The sequence below is a fragment of the Phodopus roborovskii genome, unplaced genomic scaffold (genome assembly GCF_943737965.1).
Source record: "Phodopus roborovskii unplaced genomic scaffold, PHOROB, whole genome shotgun sequence".
NCBI classification, from domain to species: Eukaryota; Metazoa; Chordata; class Mammalia; order Rodentia; family Cricetidae; genus Phodopus; species Phodopus roborovskii.
Window position 1 is genome coordinate 23,082,140 of NW_026126541.1, and position 24,354 is coordinate 23,106,493.

At 39.7% G+C, this 24,354-nt stretch overlaps 1 protein-coding gene across 3 annotated transcripts in view; it reads left to right on the plus strand.

Moving 5' to 3' along the window:
* Htr7 (5-hydroxytryptamine receptor 7) overlaps window positions 1-23,612 on the plus strand; it is a 94,032-nt gene extending 70,420 nt beyond the window's left edge. Inside the window, exons 2-4 of one of the 3 annotated variants that reach the window (XM_051199596.1) lie at window positions 14,031-14,786; window positions 19,572-19,668; window positions 23,450-23,612. In XM_051199596.1, coding sequence (XP_051055553.1) covers window positions 14,031-14,786; window positions 19,572-19,668; window positions 23,450-23,461 — 865 coding nt within the window. In that variant the 3' untranslated portion in view covers window positions 23,462-23,612. Of the gene's footprint in view, window positions 1-14,030; window positions 14,792-19,571; window positions 19,669-23,449 lie in introns of those variants that run through there. The other 2 variants (XM_051199597.1, XM_051199598.1) reach the window with 2 other exon arrangements.
* The last annotated feature ends 742 nt before the right edge of the window (window positions 23,613-24,354 follow it).

The window sequence follows — 24,354 nt, forward strand, 5'->3', positions numbered from 1 at the left end:
CTGTGGGACCAGATGGAACACAAACTCCATCTTCAGACAGAAAGTCCATGGTTTAAAAAAAATCATAAAATATAATTATATTCTTAACAAATATTAAATTACTTTAATTATCACAAATAATAAAATGCAATTGTATTGCATTAATTTATTGCATATTAAAATATTAAAACTGGATTAGTTTACTCTGTTATATTAATTTTAACTTAAATAAATTTATTGATTAACTTTATTATTATTTGTGTATGTGTGCTTGTGTATGGGTGCTTGCAATAGTTGGTTTTCTTCTTTCATCATTTGGGTCCTGGGGATCAAAACTCAGGTCATGAGGCTTGGCCATGAACGCACACTGATAGGCTCAGTACCAGTGGTCCTTGCTTCACTTTTAAAGAAAAAAAATAAGAACTTTAAATAAAAGGTATTAATTTTAAGAAATATTTGCTTGTGAACGTTTATATGAAAATGAAGGGACAAAAGGTGAAAGATGGCAAGATTTTATACTTTGAAATTTAGGCAGAATCAATTAATCTGTACATGAAAGTTGAAGAGGTGAGTGTTCGAACACTGCGTTACTCCCCCAACTCCTGATTCTTGTGGCTTATAATGTCTTTTTTTTGTAAACATTACATTTTTTTTTTGGCAAATGCAATTCCTATGTGTTAGTTCAGTAATTAAGCAGATTCCATGGTAGCTATGGTCTCTCTGGTTTTAAATTGTTTTGAGTCAGCATTTGGGAGATGAATTTTATTCCTCCTCCATTGAGATTATGGCTATTATATTCCTTGAGGTCTTTAGTGAGTTTTCAGTCTTAGATAAAGGCAAAATGTTATTTCTTGTTTTTACACACTTGGATCTTTTAAAAATAAGTTTCTAACATTTTCTAGTACAAGATGATGCCGCTGAGAGCTAGCTTGATTATTATTGTTTTCTACCTTTCATATTTCTTATTATTTGTTTTTCCATATCAAATATCTCTAGTGGTCCTTCTCATTTCTTAAAATTCAGTAACTTTATTAGGATATGTATCATAGATAATTATTTTGTATATTTTTTTCCGACTGTATTATGCATCCCTTGATCTTAAGATTCAGCTTTTTCACTGGAAAATACATCTGTCCACCTTTCTTTTGTTTACCCACATACTTTTTGTTGCATTTTCTTAAGTCCATTCTTTTGTCAGAAAAGGACTCACCCTTGTTATCTTTGTGCTCTCTCCTTAGCTATCATCTTCTCTCTGATGGTTTGAATAAATTCTTCTGTACATGTTGTTCATGACTGCCTCAAGCCTTTATTTCACACAAATGGTCTGCCTTTAGCTCTGTCTGTTCTATCTCGGCTGCTTTATAACTCATCATTAGACCTGTGCTGGTGGTGTTTTGGCCTCAATTTATTTCCCAGAGTCAATAATTTCTTTTTCAATTTCATTCTGGTTTTTCAGAATCTTTATGCCTCTGCTTTAGAGATTACAAGTGCTTGATAAGGTTCCTTGCAGTGAAAAGAACTTCTGTCCCAAAGTAAGTCTTCTTTAGTTGATGCTTCTGGAATCTTACACATACTCTTTCTGGGTTCCTTTTATTGTTGTAATTATTGTACCTAATTGTATTGTGACGTATACATAAGTCTTTGTTGTAAGAATTCTTTTGGATATTTTGCTCATTCCTTATGTTGTGATTATTTTTACTTAGTGTTTGTTCCCACATAGAGTGGCTTAATGCTTAGTGATACTCTTCGTTGTTTAATATCATTTATTTCTGTTCATTCATTATGTGTTCTTTCTGAAGTTTTAGTAGGGCTGGGAGAAGGGAGTGAGGTTCTCTGCAAGTGAAGCCCTTATTTTACGCTTTCCTTAAATGTCCTAGTACAGCACTAGGCAGAGGACATGTATGCCTACTGGAACTTGGCAAATCTCCCTGTGCATTCCTGAGAGTTGACAAGTGCTGGTGGCCGCCCTCAACTCTGCTGAGGTATGTTAGGACTTCTGCTTTTCATTGGTTGTCACCTCTTCTGTTTGCAAACTTCTCATGCCCCAGTTTGATCCTCTGTAGACACTCTTTAAACTTTTTAGACTTTTTAGACACACATATGGAAAGAGAGAGGGCAGAGATGGAGGGAGAGATGGGAGAGGAAGAGAATATGAGACTATCACAGTGTGAGTGGAGGTCAGAGGACAACTTTGCAGAGTGAGTGGGTAGCCTCCTGCATTCATGTGGATTCTGGGGATTAAGTTCAAGTCACCAGGCTTGTGTAGCAAGTGCTTTTGTCCACTGAGCCACCTTGCTACCTTGCTGGCCCTATTAACCAAATTTTAAGGAATTTATCCACTCACCTTCTTTTAGCAGTCCTGTGTCTATAATGTGGGGTTGGGTACCTTGCTATCATAACCCAGAATTGTTTCCTTACCTAAACTCTTCTGCTTTTAAGCAAAGCTCCTGCTAGTCATCTGTTTTGTTATTTGTTGCAGATGTTTTGACTTTCCAATTTTGTTTTCTCTGATGAATAAAAGGCAAAATTTTTGAGGTGGGAAAACTTAGTTTAGTGTAAGCAATAACCCCATGATTAACATAATTCAGGGGTCACTTCTAATCTACACTACTATTCATTCTCATGACTTTCTTCAGTGACCTTAAAAATCTTTTGATAGCTTTCATATACATAAAGAAAAATATAGAATTGACTGAAAAAAATACAGCAAACAAATACGTTCCTTACATAAAGTACATTTGGAATCCTTGTCTTTTATTGAGTAGGTAGCCATTAGGTTTTGGTTTATGTCCATCAATGGAAAACTTAGCATCTATTATCATAAGGGGTGAAAGTTGAAGCTGGCTCCCAGTTTTCACAGTCAGGAGTCCACATTCTTGGTCCTGTTCCTTCCACTTGATCACGTGTTGGTGGACGTGATCTAACCAGATGAGCCTCCTTTCAAGGAAGATCTAGAGTTCACACGTGGCCTTGGGGGTGTGCATTTCATGAGCGCTATAGCTGCAAGGGTGTGAACTCAGCATGCTTGAGCCCGGTGAGACCCTGCGTGGGGAACTCGGCTCACCCGTGCCCAGGGGACAGCCAGGTATTGCGCAGTGTTTAAACCGCTTAACCGTAGTAATGTGTTATGCTGCAATAGTAAGCTAATGCAAAATATAAGTCTTAAACGTGTTTGTGGAGTGATTTGCTTCGTTTTAATTTAGTCTGAGTGTCTCCATAAGGAGAGGCTCTTATTTCTTGTTCTATAATAGTTTATTATCTCAGACAGGAGGGCTTTGTTATTCTATTTCCATACTTGATTGCATTTGTCACCGTTTTTTTTTTTTTGTTATTGTTTTTGTTTTTTTTGTTTTTTTTTTTTTTTGTTCTTTCCTTTCTTCTGCCCGTTTCTCTTACTCAATATTGGTACTTGAGGAAGAAATTTAGAGTGTTTATTGCTCTAAATCATAATTGCAACTTGGAAACAGGGGTGGAATGGCTTTTTAAAGAATAATGGGATATTATTCTATAATGGTTTTATACAACAGTTCTACATTCAGGTTAATGTCACATGGTAGGGTTAGTGTATTTTTTAAAAAATCACTTTTAATTAAAAATTAGATTATTTACATGCATTGGGAGTATTGCACACATCATAGCTGAACAGCCTGTTTAATTTTTAAAAAGTGAGCACATGTATGTGCTAGTCATAGATAAAGACATAGGACTGCTGCTTTGTCTCTAACTCTTACCCATTCATAAACCCTTTGCTACAGTTAATCACTACTTACTTTATGTCACCTTGGACTGATTTTGCCTGCTTTTAAGGTGTGAGTTTTCTTTTGTTTCAGGTGGTTCTAGCTTAGCATTGTTTGTGGGAGGCAAAACTTGATGGGCAAGCTGTATATGGTTCGTGGTCATTGTCTCAGAGACTCCCATCCTGCCAGCATGCTGCATCCACAGCGCTGTCGGGGCTGTGCTGGTGGGACTGTGCTCACTTCAGTCTTGTAGAATACGACAGCTTCATTTGGGGCTGTTGCCGATTGTGCTTCTGTAAATATCCTTATATGTGCATTTGATATTTTTGATAAGTGTCATTACTTATCCAGAAGGATTGCTGGACCACAGAATGTATAATATTGTGTTTTATATGTGATGTAATCAGATCAGGACCACCAACAGTTTTGCAAAGTCATTGCATCAAGTGATCCTCCTACCCTGGTGTATAGGAACTGTAGCTGTCAGTTCCCACATGGTCTAGCGGTTAGGATTCCTGGTTTTCACCCAGGAACTGTAGCTACTTCATAATAGAACATTATGGATTTTAATCATGATCACCATCATCTTTAATTCTTTTGATGGGCAAGATACCTTATTGTTGTTTTATGTGTATTTCCCTCCTGATGTGTGATGGTAAACATCTTTCCATATTTTATTACTTTTCCAAATTTGTGCTTTTCGTTATTGGGTGTGAGATCAATGTTGAGCATTAAGTTCAGTATTTAAGAGCTGAGGATGTATGTAGCTCATTGGTGAAGCACTTTCTCTCATGCACAAGATTCTGGGTTTGAGTCCACGCATGGTAAATAGAAGAAAGAGAAACCAGCATTTAAAATGTCTGAAACAGGCGTTGGGGAGATACCACAGTTGATAAAGACCTGGTGTGTAGCCATGAGGATCTTATCTCCAGCACTCATGTAACAAAGTCAGGAATGATTGCAAGGAGGCAGTGGGAATTTTGTTGGCCAACCCATCTAGCCATTCGGTGAATGCCGGGTTCAGTGAGAAAGTCTGTCTCAAAAAGATAAGGAGGAGAATCATCAAAGAGACACCTGAAACCAACCTGTGGCTTCCACATGCACTTGTGCACATGTACACGCACAGACACATAGTCACACACACACACACACACACACACACACACACACACACACACACACAGGTATATACACAGTCATACACACACACACACAATCACACACTAAAACGTATGAAATAGTATAACATGGAACAAAAAAGAGGAGAGAGTAATTATAATAGTAGGTACTTTTTGGAGAATTTTATTTCAATTCCATATGCAGAATGTGCATATGCACATTCTGATTTTAATTTATATACATAAATGCGCCTATTTTATCTCTCAATATGAACAATGGCAGAAAGGTTTCTAAAAACTTGTCGTGCTTTACATACCCAAACCTGTCTAACTTGAGTAAGACAGAAAAGCTACCATTATCTCAGTTAGTTCAGTATTGGACAGTATTGGACAGAAGCAGCTGTGACTAGAAGCAGGATTCACTGTGGTTTCCTCAGGCCACAATGGAAATAGAGGTAAAGTGCCTGTAAAGTGACAGATGGAGTCATCCAGCAGTGTCTGTGACGAAGATGTCACACAGTGAGCCCCAACCCACAAATGCTCCTGGGCCTCCAAACCTCAGGGAAGATGAGGGCAGTTTTAGAATTCCATGTTCAGAAGCTGCTCTTGATGTTGACCAGTTTGGGGGACCTGTATGGTGGCTGGAGCTCTCTTCCCATGAGGGAGGAAGTGTGTGGAAGAGGCTTTCTGAGTGTATGAATTTTCTTCTTTCAGCTGAGCACTCTTAAGAACCACTGTACTTTAGAATAATCCCACCCATTTCTTTTACCCTTGATATGGTTTCTGCAGAATTGAAACACAGGAGAAGCTGTTTAATTAAGGGCCATTATCTACATTTCTATACAGCTAGAACAGGAGGCAAGTGGCAGAGGTAGCTTGTTTCCAATCCCTCTCTGTGCAGATTATAGATCCTAATCCTCTTTTCCCCAGGCTCCTACTTCAGTCAGACACCTAATGTGAGTTGCTTACATTTCTCAATTATGGATTACTTTGGCATCTTTGTCTCCAAGACGTACTGTATTTTAACATTTGTATGTATTTGAAAGTTCATTTCTGAAGGCTTCATAAGGACCTTGGCTTCTAATTAAACATTAGCATGATAAATACTGTGTATAATTAAAGAATATTCAGAATTAATCTATGATTTTTTTTTCTTTTTCTTTTTCCGTTCTCCATGTTGAAGGTAAAATTTATCCTATATACAGTTTGGGGAGAATGAATGTATAATTTGAATAAATACTTCCCTGAATAGCAATATTACTTTATATAGTTAATTATAGGATTTTAAATACTCGTGAGTTCCAATGTGCAAATCTGTGAATGTAACAAAACACTTTTGACATGCTAATCAAATAAAACAATATAAGATTTAATTAACCACTTTTAAAGGATTTTATGTGCTCGATTGTCTCTGTTAGAATCCTTCAGCTAATTTAGGAATGTTAGAATCCTTTTAAATATTTTATTTTGTTCTTAAAGTGGAAAACAGCATGTTTATATGCTCACTTAAAGAAATCTTCAAGGGTGAACACTGTAAAGAAAAGTTTAAAAACCATTAAAATTTGTGTACCTCAGATAAAATTTGCTATCGACATTTTGCTGTGCATTAGTGTGGACATATTATCATACATGCATGAAAATGAACATATCCTTAAGTGTACATGAAAAGCCAAGGCATAATATAATGACCTGTTGCTTATCTCTGAGGACTGGATGCTGTTTTCTATGCATTCTTTTGTGCTCCCATCATTCAACACAGATTTTCCCAATGCCTTTGGATAAATGGTGACAGCACATTCTGGTGTATGGGACACACTGTGATTTATCTAATCTCTTGTCAAAGTGTTAAATGGCACCATTCCCCTCTCTGTCTTTTTGTTAACATATTTGTAAGTTAGCCATTTTGGTTTTGCCCAACTATCTCAAGACAAATTCTCAGTCTGGTCTGTGAGCCAAAGGGTATATGATGTCGCATGTCAGCTGACAAAGTGTTCTTTACCCTTCCACATTAGGCCTCCTTGTAGCAGAGTAACAGAGTTCCTGCTTCCCTGCTTTTCCAGATACATTTTATCTTACACCTTGGGAATGGTCAGAGTGTATGCCATATGTCAAAAGTTGCTTCTCTTTGATTACTAACAAAGCATTATATATTTGTGTTTATTGGTCACTGATATTTTCTTCTTTAGTCAGTTACTTCAATAATTTTATTGGAGTGATTATCTTTTTGTTAACCAGTATGAGTTCTAAGAATAGTGAGATATCTCCATTTGAACATTTGAATCCCAAATTTTGACTATTATTTATTTATTTATAAAACTGTTTTTTAATTAATTAATTTATTTTTAAAATATTATTTATTTATTTACAAAATTGTTATTTATTTATTTATTTTTAAAAACTTTTTATTTCTGTGAGAATTTCATACTGTATTTTGATTTTATTCACCCTCAACTTCTCTACTTAACTCCTCCCATATTGATCCCTGTGGTAGTTTGAAAGTAATTGGCCCCCAATAGTCTCATAGGGAGTGGCACTATTAGTAGGTGTGGCTTTGTTGGAGGAGGTGTGACCTTGGAGGAAGTGTGTCACTGTTGGAGTGGGCTTTGAGTTTCCTATGCTCAGGATACTGCTGAGTGTGTCAGTAGGACTTCCTGTTGCCTACAAGATGTAAGACTCAGCTAGCTCTCCAGCACATGTCTGCTTGTACACTGCCATATTCCCCACCATGATGATAATAACCTGAACCTCTGAAACTGTAAGGGAGCCACTTTAATTAAATATTTTCTTTATAAGAGTTGTCATGGTCATGGTCATGGTGTCTCTGAAACCCTAACCAAGACAATTCCCATCTCCCTATCCTCAAACTTCCTGCCTACTTAAAAGTATTTAATAACCCATCATTTCTAATCTGTGCTGTTCATATTCTTCCGAGTGTAGGAGCATCCACTAGAAAATGGTCAACATACCAGAACCTTAAAGGAAACTGGCTCTCCCTTCCCCAGAAGCTATCAGCTGCCGAGAAGCTCTTTAGTTATGGATAGTCACAAACCTCTTCCTACTCCATGCTTGAATGTTAATTGGCTTAATCTTGTTCAGGTCTTATTCGGGGAACAAGAGCTTCTGTGACCTCACAAATGGTGGCTCTGACATGTCAAGAATACACTAGTTTGTTCTGATTTGTCCTTACTTCTGGCTCTTACAACCTACCAACCTTCTCTTTTATTGTGGTCTCTTAGCTTTGGGGAGGGTGTGATATAGATGTCCCACTTGTGACTGTAATTCTACAGTCACTTATTTCTGCACCTTGACCAATTCTGTGTTAACTGTTGTGCACTGCACAAAGAAATTCCTCTAGTGAGGTCTGAGAGTTTCACTAACTCTGGTTCAGGATTCATCTGTGCCCTGGGTCTGTAGCAAGTGCTGGAGCTGCTGGGAGATGTTTGTTATTTGATTTTAATTGTTCCTGTAGTGATTTTAAAATTTAAATAAATACCATGTGTTAGTTTTTCAAGGGTTATCTTTATTTATTTGTATTTGTGTGATATGTCTGTGTTCTGATGTGTGTATTGTACATGTACATGCAGGTGCCCATGAATGCCAGAAGAGGGCATGACATTCCCTGGAGATGAGTTACATGTGGTTGTGAGCCACCTGCCATGAGTGCTAAGAACCAAATTTGGGTCCTCTGTAAGAGCAACAAGTACTCTTAATTTCTTTGTCATCTCACCAGTCATTTAAAATAAAAGATAAAAAGTTATAAATGTATTCTTTATAGTCCAATATTTTGTCCTGTAGGTAAGAGTACTCTATCATTCTCCATTATAGACTTAAAGTTTAATTTTTTGATATAATATTTGATCCATTTGAGGTCTATATTTAATTAGGTGAAAGAGAAGAAGCAATTGTTTTAACCTTGATTGCTAGTAAGTTGACAGAATGTATGTCTATTTGACCTTTTATTACTGATTTAAAATGGCTCATATTACACCCCCCCCCCCATATTGCTGAACCAACTTATCAGACACATCACGCCTCCTCTTAGCCACAAAAATCCAAGAAGGTAGTGACTCATGGGATCTGCGTGTTGTAGTTCTTAGTTTCTGTGGTGTTGGGGATAAAATTCAGGGCCTTGCACATGCTAAACAAGGATTCCACCATCTATCCACAGCCTAGCACCTCACATGTGCTCCCTTTGCGTAAGAACAATTACTGCTGTGACTTTTACCCTGGCTTCCATGAGCTAGGTATTGCTTTGCTATTCCTTTCCAGGCTGTGTGTCCATTTTTACACACCAACTCAAGCTGTGAAGACATTTGGCCAACTTAATAGAAATCCTGGAATGTTATTCAAACTGGGGCTGGATGATTTTTATACGGATTATAAGTATTAAAGGAAAATTGGCACTTTCATTGTACTAGATACTCTTATTAAAGACAAAAAGTAGTATGTTTCTTCATGGATTTAAGTGTTATTTTATGCATTTCAATAACATTTAAAATTTCTTCATGTAGGTCTTGACCATTTCTAAAGCTTTTTAGTAATACTTAAAGTCTTTGGTTGTTGAAGAACTTAATCTCTTTCATAACATTTATATTTAAATTATCCAAACAAAAGCTATTGGCTTTTGCTTATTTATCTTATATGCAGACACTTTAGTTTTTCGAGTCAGGCTTTCTCTGTATTGTTTTGGAGCCTGTCCTGGAACTAGCTCTGTTGACCAGGCTGGCCTCAAATTCACAGAGACTCTCCTGCCTCTGCCTCCTGAGTGCTGGGATTAAAGGTGAGAGCCACCAATGCCCGGCTTAGGCTTGTTTCTAACTAGGTCTTATAACTTAACCCATATTTTTAAGGCTACATTTGTTTACATGAGTTGATTGCCTTTATGTTGTAATAGCCATGATGCTTGCTCTGTGTCCTCTGGCATCTCCCCTTCCCAGCATCCTCTCTGCCCTGAAAATCCTACCTAGCATTGGTCATTCAGCTTTTTATCATACTAATCTGAGTGCCACACTTTCACAGTGTACAAAAATACTATTCTATAACAGTATACAAGAACAGACTATGGTCTGGCTGCCACTCCTGAACTGTGTTAGTTAGGTGTGCTAACATGTATGGACAGGTTCTCTGATGAGATTGTCTAGTGTTCCAAGATATCATTTAGTACACCACTGGTTAATCTCTGATGACAAATATGTATGAGTTCTGTGTTATTTGTGGAGACAGGAGAAAGGCTGAATTTTCAATTGAGCTTGAAGCACAGTCCCATGTTCTGGTGGCAAGGGACATGTGGAGAAAACAGAGGTTCACTTGAATTGCCTCTAAGTAGATGATTAAGAATTTATGAATTCAAGGACTGTTAATTTTTTGTTTTGCAGCCATCCAAATAAAATATAACTTGTTGCCTTGAACAATTCTATTACCTCCTTGGAATTTACCTGATTTATCCACCAACTCATACCCCTCTCCCCATACATAGGTGTAAGGTGGTCTCTCAGTGCCACCTGGTGGTCACCTGGGGAACCATGTGAACTACCCTCAGTTCTCTAGTTCTTGAACTAGAGATTGTACTGGCTGGTTAAGTCAAAGACAGTACAACTGCATTCAGATTTAAGGCAAGATCAGTTTAATCATGAGGCTCTTATCAGTGCCAAGGTGACTTTTTGGGTCACCTTTATTTAAACTTTTCCCAGTTATTTGTATCTGTAGCTTGCTGCTGAGACAATTCTATATAAAACTAATAAATCCTATTTCATATTTCCTCTTCATTTATATTTTCCTTTCTGCCTGATTCTTTCTTCTTGGTCCTTTTCCTTTCTCCTCTCTTCTCTGCATTTATTCCTCTAGTTTTTTCTCCAAGAGTACAGTATTTTATTACAGATCTTGATTTTTCTTTACAATTATTAAATAGTTTTTGTAATCTAAATGCAGAAATAATCTAGAAACAGAAGCATTTTCTACAGAGGCTATCAAAAAGGTAAGTACATGTGTATATAACTATACAAAAGAACAATGGGAATAGGAATATATGAAATAGATTTAAAAAAAATACCCCTTTCCCATAAAACTACCCAGGAGCTGTTTGATGACCACAGTTCTAAAGTGTTAAACAGACAGGATGTGCCCTTAAGAAGCAACGAAATAGTCAATTATGACATGGTGTGTTTGTCGTCCTTGGTTGACTATCAAAGAAGAGAGGGGACTATACACACTGGAGGTTCACTTAAAGTTCAATTTCAGATAGGCGTTGTTACAATTTGAATATGAAATGTCCCCCACAGGCTCATGTGTCATGTGCTTATTCCCCAGAAGGTGGCACTGTTTCAAGAAGGTCTTGAGACTTCAGGAGGTGGGACCTAGTTGGAGGAACTAGATCATGGGGACCATGCTTTTGAAGGTTGTACCTAGTCTCCTGTCACTTCCCCCTTGTTCTTCTTGGCTCTCATGAAGGGAATAGCTCCATCCTCTACTGTACTTACTTTTTTCTTTTTAAATTAGTTGTTTAAGAACTTCATACAATGCATTTTGTCATACTCACCATCTTACCCAGCTCCTTCCAGTTCTACCCCTTTCCTACCCAGTCAACATTGTGTTCCCTTTTTATTTTTAACCCATGGAGTCTAAATTGTGCTGCCTAAATATTCTTGTATATGTGGCCTTCCTCTGGGTTATGGTTGATCTACTAGGTAGAGGTGTTTAGAAAACCGACACTCCCTCTCTCAGCAGCTATCAAGTGTCCATAGTTCTTTAGCTAGGAGTAGGGCTATGTGAACACCTCCCTAACTCCTTAGTGAGAATTTGCCTGGCCAGAGTTTGCACAGATCTTGTGCATGCTATCACAATTGTTGTGAACTCATATGTGCAACATCCTTCCAATTCCAGAAGAACACCAATGGCTTTTCATATCTTTCTGCCTCCTCTTTTGTAATGATCCCTGATTACTGGGAGGAAAGCATATGAAACAGATGTCCCATTTATAGCTGGGTATTCATTCTTTGTTCTGTGAACCCCGACTGGTGGTGAGTCTCTGTGTCAGTCATCACCTTCTGCAGAAAGAAGTTTCTTTAATGAGGGCTGAGAGATGCACTAATCTATGGGTATAAGAATAAATCATTAGCAGCCACTTTAATACTATGCCATTTATCAGAGTAATAATGGTAGACTCTCTGCTAAGGCCTGACTAGCCACAAGTTCTAGCACTAATAATTGTGCCAGGTATGGGTTTTAACTTGTGGAGCTGACATTGAATATAATCAGAAGGTGGTTGGTTACTCCCATGGCATTCATGGCACCAAGTGTTTTTCCAGGCTGGTCGTTAATATGGTTCTTTAAAGGTTACCAATGGACAGGACTGATGATTATTTATCCCCTTTGTTAGTGTGCACAATACCTCCCAAAGCTATGAAAGTTACCCAGTAGGCATGAAGCTTTCAGATGAATACCTGCTTGATTTAGCCACACTTTCGTTTTTCTTGATTTCTTAGGAAAAACATCTTTTGTTTTTTTTTTAATCTTTTGGGGAGCAAAAACATAGTTCTAACTTCAGTTGATAATCCCATGGTTATGGATAACTCTTACCATGAACCGGGAAGGCAGAGCTTGTGAAATGAAGAAACAATGCAATGAACGCCTGAGTCCCTGGAAGGCACAGAAAATCCCCTTTTTTACTTATTGTGACTACACAAAAACCACAGATTTTGTGCTGAATGGTTAGGCCTATGATAATTGTATCTTTCCTGAGTGAGCACCGACTTGCTTTCTTGCCAGGATTCCCAATGGCAACTATTTACAGTGTTTATATCTGACTAGGTGTTATAATTCATCTAGACATGATTTGAGTAAGGTGTGTGTGTGTGTGTGTGTGTGTGTGTGTGTGTGTGTAAGTAGGTTATGTGATATCACTTCAGGGATCTGGACAACTTTGGTGTCTGGGGCCTTTAGAGCCAATTTCAGATACTCTCATGCTTGTGGAAGGAATGAAGAGCTAGATATTCATGGTGAGTAAGCAAATATGACTTGTTCATTTTTACTGTATCTCTGTTTGGTAAATGATGTAGAAATGCCGATTTTCATCAAAAAGAGCATACTTTTGGACTTTTATGGGATAACTTAAGCATCAGGGGCGTTAGCAGATTTTTTTTAAAAACTACCAATTTAGAAATTTCAGAAAAAGAGCTGTTGGTCGGTAAGCTGGAAACCCTTCCTTACATGCTTTTGTAGTGGGTCTTCTGTATGCATAGCAGGACCAAAACCTCACTAGAATGACAATCTTTTCCAAGACCTATTAAATATATAAGGAAAAATCCAAACATTTACATGTATTAAGCCTTTAGTCAAACATCTCACCGTGCATGTTTTGTCTGTCTGCCTTGTCCCTTTGGCATTGTAAATCCCTGATAAAAGAAATGCAGACCTATTCATTATCTCTCTAAAAGCAAACAGAGTCAAACAGAGGGATGACACTGCATTAGCCTACTTTTTTTTTTTTTTTTTTTCCGTGAGAACTGCCCCTTTCTTTTGGACCAGCTCAGGACTGAAGCACAAAGCAAGCTGCTTTTAATTTCAAGGAATGTTACTCTGATGCTGCTGTTTTGTGAGAATTTTATGGGAATAAAAATAATAATCACTTCCTATTCCTGCTTTCATTTCCCAATTCTAAGAGTCCTCAAATGGCTGGTGAATTGGTCATCCTAAGGGGATACCTGTGCTCTGTTGCAAAGGAGACATTGGAAGGAATTAAGAGCTGGTCAGAATTAAGACTGTGGAGATGAGGGGGCATATAGTATCAACATGACAGACTTTTACCGAGCTGTGAAGATGTGCCGCAACGTTTGCACACGGGGAGTGATGCCACACACGGGGAGTAATGCCTTAACCGTGCCTGGTTTGGATGGTGGTGATGGGGAGAGTACAGGCACTTCATCTTTTCCTCCTTGGCTGCATAGGTGTTCAAAACCTACAAGGTGTAAGTAAAGCACGGGCTAACTTTACCAAAGGGCATTTGAAACTTGGCAATACCTCTGTCTGACTGCATGGCCTGGAATAAAACAGGTAAGGTAAGAGAGCCCCCTTTACCTTTCTGCAAAAAGGAAATAATGGTCCCATGTTGTGAGGGTTGCTACCAGGGCCTGGCTGGTAGCACATCCTGGGTGGCCAGTGATGATTATATTCAGTTCTTATCTTTCCATCTCTCCGCTAGGTACCTTGGGATCACGAGACCCCTCACGTACCCTGTGAGACAGAATGGGAGGTGCATGGCCAAAATGATTCTGTCGGTCTGGCTTCTCTCGGCCTCCATCACCTTACCTCCGCTCTTCGGATGGGCTCAGAATGTAAACGATGACAAAGTGTGCTTGATCAGCCAGGATTTTGGCTACACGATCTACTCCACTGCGGTGGCATTTTATATCCCCATGTCGGTCATGCTGTTCATGTACTATCAGATTTACAAGGCCGCCAGGAAGAGTGCGGCCAAACACAAGTTCCCAGGCTTCCCGCGCGTGCAGCCGGAGAGCGTCATCTCCCTCAATGGTGTGGTGAAGCTCCAGAAGGAGGTGGAAGAGTGTGCAAACCTTTCAAGACTGCTCAAACACGAAAGGAAAAACATCTCCATCTTCAAGAGGGAACAGAAAGCAGCCACCACCTTGGGGATCATCGTGGGAGCCTTCACAGTGTGCTGGCTGCCGTTTTTCCTCTTGTCCACAGCGAGGCCCTTTATCTGTGGCACTGCCTGCAGCTGCATTCCTCTGTGGGTGGAGAGGACATGCCTGTGGCTGGGCTATGCAAACTCTCTCATTAACCCTTTTATATATGCCTTCTTCAACCGGGACCTGAGGACCACCTACCGCAGCCTACTCCAGTGCCAATACAGGAATATCAATCGGAAGCTCTCTGCGGCAGGCATGCACGAGGCCCTGAAACTTGCTGAGAGGCCTGAGAGAGTCGAGTTTGTGCTGTAAGGTCATTTACCACTACCATCCTTTTTTATGCCCCACCCCTTTTCATGCAGCTTCTTGAATGTTGGGGAAAGCACCCTGAATCAGTGGCTAGCTTATTTTCTACCAGACATCAGGTGTGAATTCAGAATACTTCATTCACTCACATTGAGGTTAAAAACAAAAACAAAAACAGAAAAAAACAAACAAACAAACAACCATAAAACCCAAGATAGGCAGGTATTTGAAAGGGAAGGGGAGACCGGTTTTCTGATGAATTTCAGTTCGTATGACTGAAGGCATGGAAGGCGACATTCTCCATTTCTTTCATCATAAGTAACAGCTAAATGATGTCTGTCCCTGTATCTGAATTCCTATGATATTAGCATTTTAATTGCTTTTATACTTCTGTGTGGAGAAACGTTTTTGGTGATCTCATAGTTCTCAGAGTAATGCCTCTTTTGAGGAAGAAATGCCCCTTTTGTTTATTCTCGTATGGATCTACATCCATACAGGAGACGGCATGCTGGGACAAGGCACCAGCAGCCACTGAGCTGTCAAGTAGTGCCTCCTGTCTTAGTATCCAAGAACTGCTTCCTGTCAGAGTTGTCTAGTTTTTTGACATTGTCTGGGAGATGTTCCTGACACTCAGGGAATAATGGGAGTTGATATCTGAAAATGTACTACAAAGGGCTGATAGTTATAAGGACTTGGGACTTTTACACGTAACTCACACATTAACCAATTTGGCCTCGAAGAGGTAAAATGAAGACTTTTTTTTTTTTTAAAGGAATGGTTATGTAATGGGAATTTGAATATTGAGAGAAAAAAGAAACTTGGGATGAAATCAAAGAAGGTTCTGGTGGGGGAGATGTTCCTGTGCATTGAGGAATGGAAATAGGAAAGAATAGAGCAGAGAAGGTGGGCTTTACCTTGGAGGGACCTTCTCTGTCAGCTTGCCTGGGCAAGTGGCATATCCTACACTTCTCTCCCAACTAACTCTATATCCCACATAATCTCAGTCCTAGGACCACAAGTCTTCCAAATACTAGAGTGCACTTGTCTTAGAATGGGAAGTTGTTAGAGTATAGCTATTCTGGTTCTTGAACTGGGATTAGCATTATTGTGTTCACTTCTACTTCTATTGTGTGTACTCTGTTGTACATATGAAATCATTCACAATACAAAAGGCAGCATTTAAAAAAATTAGCATGTGACATCAGCTTCTAGAACACTCAATATAAGCAACCCCCCCAGGACCTTTCAAATCTAGATGACCCCACTGAATGAGTATTTGCCCCACCCTTCAGCTGTGAAATTCTTAGGGAAGGAGGTATGTTTCAGATTTCTGCGTGCATAATCTGTGCCAGTGCGTGACAGTTGTAGAATACCAATGGTTGGAGCTATCCTGCTACCCAGTTCTCAGGGGATTAATTCATGGCTCCGAGTAATTGATATAGGATAATTGACTTATGAGAATGTAGATGTGGAATGAATCATTCCAGTGCATTTGCCCTTCCTTAATTTCCATGTAATTCTACTTGTCAGATGAGTTTAGTTTGAGTAGAACTACTGAATGCTGGAGCTGGGAAGCTTGCTAAGAAGACAGCTAGGATGCTGTCCTTACTCTAAAGGAGCTAAGTTTGTTAGGCATGCTGTACGGTGGGAGAGTCCCATCTGCACAGAATCCTAGTCATTTCTCAAATACAGGAAATAAAGCCAGGGCATTGACAAGAGTTCTAGAGCTTGGACTGGATGGTGTTGAGGTGAACTGATGACAGCTATGGATTTCTTGATAAAATAGCTTTGTATTAGGGAGTAGGGGAAAGTGAGGGAGTTGATGAGTAACCCATTTTTTTTTGTTAGTGTATTTCTGAAGCAGCTATTTCTTAGGACAAGTAGTTAGGCTATTTTTGTGTGGCACCAGAGTTGTTCAGCCAGAAAGAGGACAGTGTGTTGGTTTCATTTCTTAGGAGTAACACAATGTGGAATGTGTTTGAGGAAAGTCTTGGAAATGGTGTGGAGGGCAGACAACAGTTCAAGGCTGGTGACAGGAGGTCCCGTTCAGTAGCCAGTGTGCAGCCTAGGAAAGTGCAGATGATGTCCTAATTGTATCTCTATTCGATATCTCCGAGGACTTGATAATTTTACTGATTAGTCTATCTAATAAACTCACAGATATTTCAGGTACAAGAATCTTGCCTGTAGTAATTTTAAAAACTTGACACAAGCAGGTTTCCCTGTTAGAAATAATAGTTCACATTGACTGAAGATTCTTTCTCAGAGAAATCTGCAGGACTAATAGCACTGAAACTTCAAAACTTTACGACGAGCTAGTTTTCTCCATTTCCATTTTGAAGATGATAAAACGAGAGGTTGGTGAGATCAAGTCATCTCCCCATGGTCCTTCAGATGAGATTGATAGAGTTGGATTTCAGCCCAGGAAGCTTGTGTTCAGAAGTGCTTTTAGTTTCATGCCTACTGTACCCTTTACAAAAATAAATTTGCTCAAATAAAGCACAAGGATGCTTGCCTGTCGCTCCTTAGCTAGTGTGGAGGCTTGGGTATTGTTTCCCGTGAGTCCCAGACAATGGTCAGCAGACTTACATGGTGAGGGACCAAATAGTTTTTTTTTAAGCTTTTCAAAACCATATGGTTCTGTTGAAACTACTCATCTTTGCTACTGTCATCCACTTAAGTAAACAAGAGGACATGGGTATGTACCAACAAAACTTAATTTACAGAAGAGATGGCCAGCTGGATTTGGCCCACAGACAATATAGTCTGTTGTCCCTTGATTTAAGAGAGAATTACTGTGCCTAATTACATCTCTCTCAGTGTGAATTTATAACCATGTTAGATATGCAAATCAGTTAAGATGGTTGGCCTAAAAATATCCATCAACTTTAGGATGTATTTACTGTTAGAACTATATTGTACACTCACATAGCAGCCATTTTTGAACTCTATACCAGGTAGTTTTGCTGTCGGTACCAATGTGAGAATATTTATTTTCAGTTTTTGTCTTGTTTTATGACTGGCACACACTATGGTGGGTACATAAAATATGACATCATTTTTACTGTTGTTCATGTATTTCTGTAGAAATCATATATATATTGAATTCCAGAAACATGCTTTTGTGATCATATAGAAGTACAGAAGCATACTTTTGTGATCTGAATGTTTGTGTTCCCCCAAAATTCATATGTTGAAATAAGACTCTAATGCAGCAGTATCAAAAAGTGAGGACTCTAAGAAGAGACTGGGTCATGAGGGCCCTTATAAAAGGGAACAGAAGGGACTGGCTTATGAAGGAGACAGAGAGGCTCACAGATGCAGATTTACTGGTTTGTCAGTTATGGACTTTCTAGTCTCTAGAAATAGAGACATTCTCATAAACTACCACTTTATGATATTTCATTATAATGGCCAGAATCCACCACAGCACACTTACACTCAGCTCTGTTGCATAATGATGAAAGTTACAGGCAGAAGTCAATGGAGAAGAAAATGAATTAGCTAGTGCTTACACGAATCCTGTCAGAGAAGACTTCCAGAAAGGTGAATCTCCAAGACTAGTCAAAGCATTTATAACTAGCAATGAGTAGAGTAGCATTCCAGATAAAAGGGACATTTTTGTAGAGCCACCAATGCAGGAGCTAATGCAAAGGACAGACCAGCCAGAGTTGAGATCTAGACAAGTTTCCAGAGTGAGAAAACAGTTGGAGATCAGAGTAGAAATGATATAGTAATTGTTATTAATGATCTGTGCCAGCCCCAATTTGGACTTTAAGATAGGCAATAGATTCTCAATGCCTCTTCTCCTGGGAATGGTTGGCAACGTCTGGAGATACTTTTGGTCGTTATTACTATAGTGAGCCTAGATGTTAACCGTTAGGTCAGGGAAGTTGCCAGCTATCCTACAATGCATGCAAGAGCCTCCAGCAGGAAAGACAAACCCAACCTGTAAGGAAAGAGGTTTGGAAACTCTGATGTAGATGGTAATAATTCGTCCATTTTTTTCTGTAGCTAGTTCAGTGACACTATGTAGGAAGACTCAGAAGGTGGAGGCTTGATGTAGAGTCCCTTCACTGGTATTACCAGAAATATTGCATGGCTTTCTGTGTATGAGATACAGCTCCAGGCATGACATGGGTAGAAAGATTGTGTAGCAATTTACCTCTGGAAATTCACAGTCCTGTGGGCTTAGGTGCCATTGAGGTCAGTGACTCTTGATCACAAAAGACATCTTCAAGCCGAGTTAGAACCTGTGTGGTCTACACTGCACAGTTACATTCAAGGAAACACTAACCGGAAAGATGCTAATTGATTTGACACGGCATATGTTGCTTTTAAGTCCATGTTTTGTTAACTTGTTTTTTTGGTATTATTAGCTTGGGTGACACGTCTGAATGATAATGTAATCAGTCACTGTGGTTTGTAGAAGAGCCACAAAAGACATACAGTCTACAGCTCAGAGTCACCGTGGTCTCTAGAAGAGTGATAAAAGACATGTAGTCCACAGCTCAGAGCAAAGGTGACATCTTAGAACACTCCCGCTTTTCCAGCTCCCTCACACATCTGATGGCCACCCTAAGGACTCTGGGAAACTCCCTATAACTTCTGCCTTTTCCTTCTTGACTGGTTGGTTGGGTGTGTGTGATTTGGCTTCTTGCTTGGTCTTCTTGGCTCCGTTATGTTTTCTCCTACACCTAACTTTCCTTCTTTCTGTGTGTGAGCAATCTAGATGGTATGTTGTCACTTCTACATATTTACCCATTTCTTCCCATTTCCTTAATCAGCATAACCAGAGCCTCAGGAGTCCAGCAGGCACTCGAGAATTTTCCTTGGGGTAAAGGAGTGAATACAGGGAAAAAGGCTGTGAATACTGTTGCACTGGTAATTTTAATTCACTACTATCAATTTTAATCTTTTCACTATTTCACAAGTTTGTAAATAAAGGCAATGACAAAATGTAACAATGTGACACAAGCAAGGATCTTTTCTTTCACTTTAACTTAATGATTCTCCTCATGGACTTGAACTGCCACAAATTGTTTTTAAGTATCATGTCACAAGGACTGTGTTCTTTGGCAACATTTATGAGTAGCACCGAAAAACAGTTTCTAAAATACTTTGCTCTAAAAGAATATCATGGAATTGTTTTGAAGCAGCTCTTCCTTTCCATCTCTTCTCTTCTCCTTGGTGATGATATTGTCTTTCTCTTCAAAGTACCTCTTCTAATCCCCGTCAATTGCAGTGGCTCTTAGCAGTGACTCACCGCAGAATAACTTTGGGTTTCTTCCATAAAGTCTGTCAATTTGCTGCTCCAGGATTTAGGCTGCAGCTTTGGAATTCAACCTTATTGCATGCTTTCTTTGTGGAAAGGGGTAATTTAAAAGAAATGAAGTGAAGTACATCCCAGAGGAAACCAGGAAAAAACATCCAGGCCCCTACAACCCTGGGTGTCTGTGATGGGTCTCTGCCTTGATGAAAGAAGCTAAGCAAGAGTTTGCTATTCCCTGGACATAGACCTTACAGTGACGTTTTCTTCATATAACATGTCCCTCCCAGGGATATTTCCTTCATCATTAAATGCCCAAAGTTCAAGTTCAATGCTTAGCCTTTATTAAATAATCAACTAGTTATGACAATAGTGTCTTTTCTCTATGCTTTACAGTTTTCCAGATGTTAATTATCTCAAAGTAGGGAGGGTGTTGGTCTACATAGTGTTTTATGTAATGCTAAGGACCAAAGTCAGGAGCCTCACACATGCTACAAACTCACCCACAGAGTCCTTGCTCTGTCATCTTCTAACACTTTCTTTTGATTTTGTTTTTCTTTCATTGGTAATAAACACAAGTAGCACATTGTAAAATCAAACAACACAGGAAAATACACAATAAAAATGAGGCTTGGGGGTGTTCTTGGGAAGATTATTTACATGGTAAAATCATGAAAAAATTGATATCAAGATAGTAGGTAGGATTTGATAAGAAGAGATGCAGGGGGGTTTATGATAAGGGTTGCTCAGTGCTAAAGGATAGTCCAGTCCAGTGACAGCTGTGGATGGAGGTGGACAAGGGACCTGGAACATGTGTTCAGTGATATCAGGAAGTTGAGTGGGTTTGGGTTATCCTAGGGAACTGGGTAGGTGCTTGACAGGAGTGATAAAGTGCTGTAGTGGGCATGGTGGATGGAGAGACTGCCAATAGCAGAAGGAGCATGTGTTATAAAGCTAATGAAGATGTGAGGTCTCTGCCTATGGGAGACTGTACTAGGAAGATAGCATTAATACCAGGAGAGAGGCTAATGGTATCTGAGCAATCTGGGACCTGGAACCATTAAATCATCCCTCTGGCTAGCAGGTGGGTGGTAAGGACAGATGAGCTCTGGCCATGATGCTGGACTGGAGCCTGGAGGAATTCAGTAGAGTTGAGGAACTGGAGGAAGCAAAACTGAGTTAGAGGATGCTGGGTGTGTTTCTTCTACTTGGTGGGAAGAACCAAGGGTCCCAGGCTAGACTTGTCTCTGGAGCTTCATTAGTTGAGGACACAGTTTATTTCCCGTTTCCACTCCAGCCCGTGAAACTGGGACTTGGTTGAAACACAGCAATTGTTCTCAGGCACTATTGTGTGGGGTTGAGGGTTGAAGGCAGAGATTGTGTTTTATGGAGAAGTGGATTCTATCAGCAGGAACATTCATCATCGCCACACTTATACGAAGGGCTGGGCTGAGAAGGGAATTTCAGATAAATGGATTCAGTGTAAATGGTGCAGTGAGGCTCAGCTCAACTGAAGCATGGCCCTGGGCCTGTGACTGCCTTGACTAGCTCCTAAACATGGTGTGTGTGTGCTAAGTCAAGGCCTGTGACAATATGCCATTTTGGGAATGTGGTTCTCTACTAGGAGAATGGATACTTTCTCAGCTGTTTGCTTAAGCTTATCTATGGTCCAAGGCAGTTCCGTGAGTCTGGAAGACAGGCCTTGGGAGAAGTAGGATTCTGGTTTCTGGGTAGGTTAGTTACTAGGTCATATGTTTCTAAGTTTGAAGTGTGTGATGATTTTCAGTGGAAGTAATGTGTGTGTGTGTGTGTGTGTGTGTGTGTGTGTTTGTGTGTAAGAGAGAGGGGGGAGACAGACAGTCAGAGAGAGGAAGTACTCTATACTTTGATCATATTGCCCCTTATTTTTTCTTGACCCTCTTTGGCTAAATACATTGTTCTTTTCAAGCCCTCATCCACCACTTTCATGTTTGTTTTTTGTGTGTGAGACACACTGCATTTAGTGTTGCTTTATTGAGCATTGGTAGGGTTACTTCCTTTAGAAAGGGCTACTTTCCAGTGGCTATACAACTTCTCCCCCAACAACCATTAAACCTCATGAGTCCCTCCCAACTCCTGATGGGATGTCGATGGGCCCAGTCTTAGTTTATGAATGCAGTAGCCACGCCATATTCAGAGAATGTGCTTTATATCCCCTTTCCCTATCTTCCTGCTTTTTTGTTCACCCTTTCTCTTCTTCTTTTCTGTTTTCTGAGCTCGGAAAGAGTGATATAAGTGTGCCACTTAGGGATGGGCATTTTGTGATCAGTTATTCCCAGCACTTTGAATGAGTCTGTAATTATTGTTCTCTGAAAATGGAAGCTTTCTGGCCCAGACTGAGAGTAGCCATGAGTCTCTGACTAGGTTTATAGGAATGAATTCCCTCCTTTTGAGCAAATCCAACCAGAAGGTGATTGGTTATCTCTATAACCATCATGCCACTATATCACCAGTTGGTGCATCTTCTTTGGTAGGAAGTTACTTTAGAATGAAGGATTCATAGATAGGTAAGACTGTTGATGATTTTTCTCTACCAGCAGACTGTGTAGTATCTTCTGGCAGTATGAAAGCTAGCCATCAGAGAGGAATTTTTCAGGCCAGTTCCTATTTGATTTCAACCAAAATATGTGGTGTCTTCAGCACAGTCTTATCACTTGCCTTTGGAAAGCAATTGTGGAAATAGCAGTAGTTTGTTTTGCTTTGGTCAGGCTTCCTGACCAAAACCTTGCAGACAGGTACCCTACATTGGCACTAGGATTTTCATTTAATGGCTTACAGCTTCTTGGAGCAGCTATCTACACCCTTGCAGGGTACATTTCTTCAAAGTCATTTTAAAAATTGCATTTAAATTAGCTTAAAAAATAGATTTTCTGTATGGCTTTTAAATACATCTTTAGTTTGGGCTTAGTCTCCCTACATTCCTTTCTCCCCCGCCCCACCTTGCCCTTGCGTAAATCTTTACAACCTTCATATAACACCTCTATTTTCATACTCAATATTCTTTTTAACAGTCATTATTTTCAAGGAGGGAGGGGGTTTTACTATTTTGTAAAGGTTTTAAGTTCTTTTGACAGCAAAGCCATTTTTGGAGACATCTATATTATAAAAGATTTCTAAATGGGTTATTTGAGGCTCATTCTCGAATATATGACTATGGATTGGTAACTTACAGAACTTTTGGCATTGATGAAAAGAGGCACATTATGTTTTCTTCCCCATTAGAGATGCTCATGAACCTTTATAAGTCACCAATGATTGACATCACTACTGCCATAAGAAAAAAAAAATCCACCCACCACAATAGATAAGTTCACACTTACGGTCTGGCTAATTTTCTTGTCTTTCTCTCTTTTATAGACAAAATTCTGACCACTGTAGAAAAAAAGGTCACGATACATGATCCAGAGGGGAACGCCAGAGACGAAATAGTGCAAAACAGATGGAAACAACAAAAGCATTGCTGAGACTTCAAAATGGAACGTGGCTTCTGTCATCTTTGGCATGGCTGAAATGTAGCAGGGGATGATCTGTTGTATAAAGTGTATTTTGGGGGAGATGGTGACTTCTCCCTTTTTTCCCTGTGGATCAATGATATTGTGTTTAAATGAAAATAGCTCTCAGTGTCGGCCATCTCCGCAGTAAGCACACTAACAGAGCTGGGTTCCTCGAGGGAGGGAAGCAGTTTCTGGTGCTTTCCACAAGTCCACATCCATGTGAGGGGGAAAATCCTAACGCACAACTCCCATGCTTCCAGTCTAGGCTTCGTGGTAACTCTTCAGGAGTCGTTCACGAGACAGAGTGCAATTCTGTGGTGTGACAGAAGGGTGTCTTTGCAAGCAAACTGCAGTAAGCATAGTGTTGAATGTGTTTGCATGTCCATGTTAGAAAACAGAAACCTGTCATCAGCTAATGCAAGCGATTCCCCAGAGCAGTGTCTGTCCAAAGCTTTTGTCAAATACTTTGGCTTTTCTGCAGGGTCCCAGTGACTTCCCACCAGTGTCTGTCCACTGTTAAATCCCATATCATTGTGGTGTAACTCAGGAACAGATCTCAGGATGGAGAGAGGCAGAAAACCTGAAGAAAGCTTTCTCTTGCACTCACACTCCTGAAGGCTCCCGACAGAGGACGGTAGCTGGAGAAGAGTGTCACCTAACTGCATTGTATATTAACATGATTCTCGGCATGTTGTTTACTCTCATCTTCTACAAGGGTGCAAGGAGCCCACAGGGCCAGTCTATAATTGTGTGTTCTGAGGGAGGAGT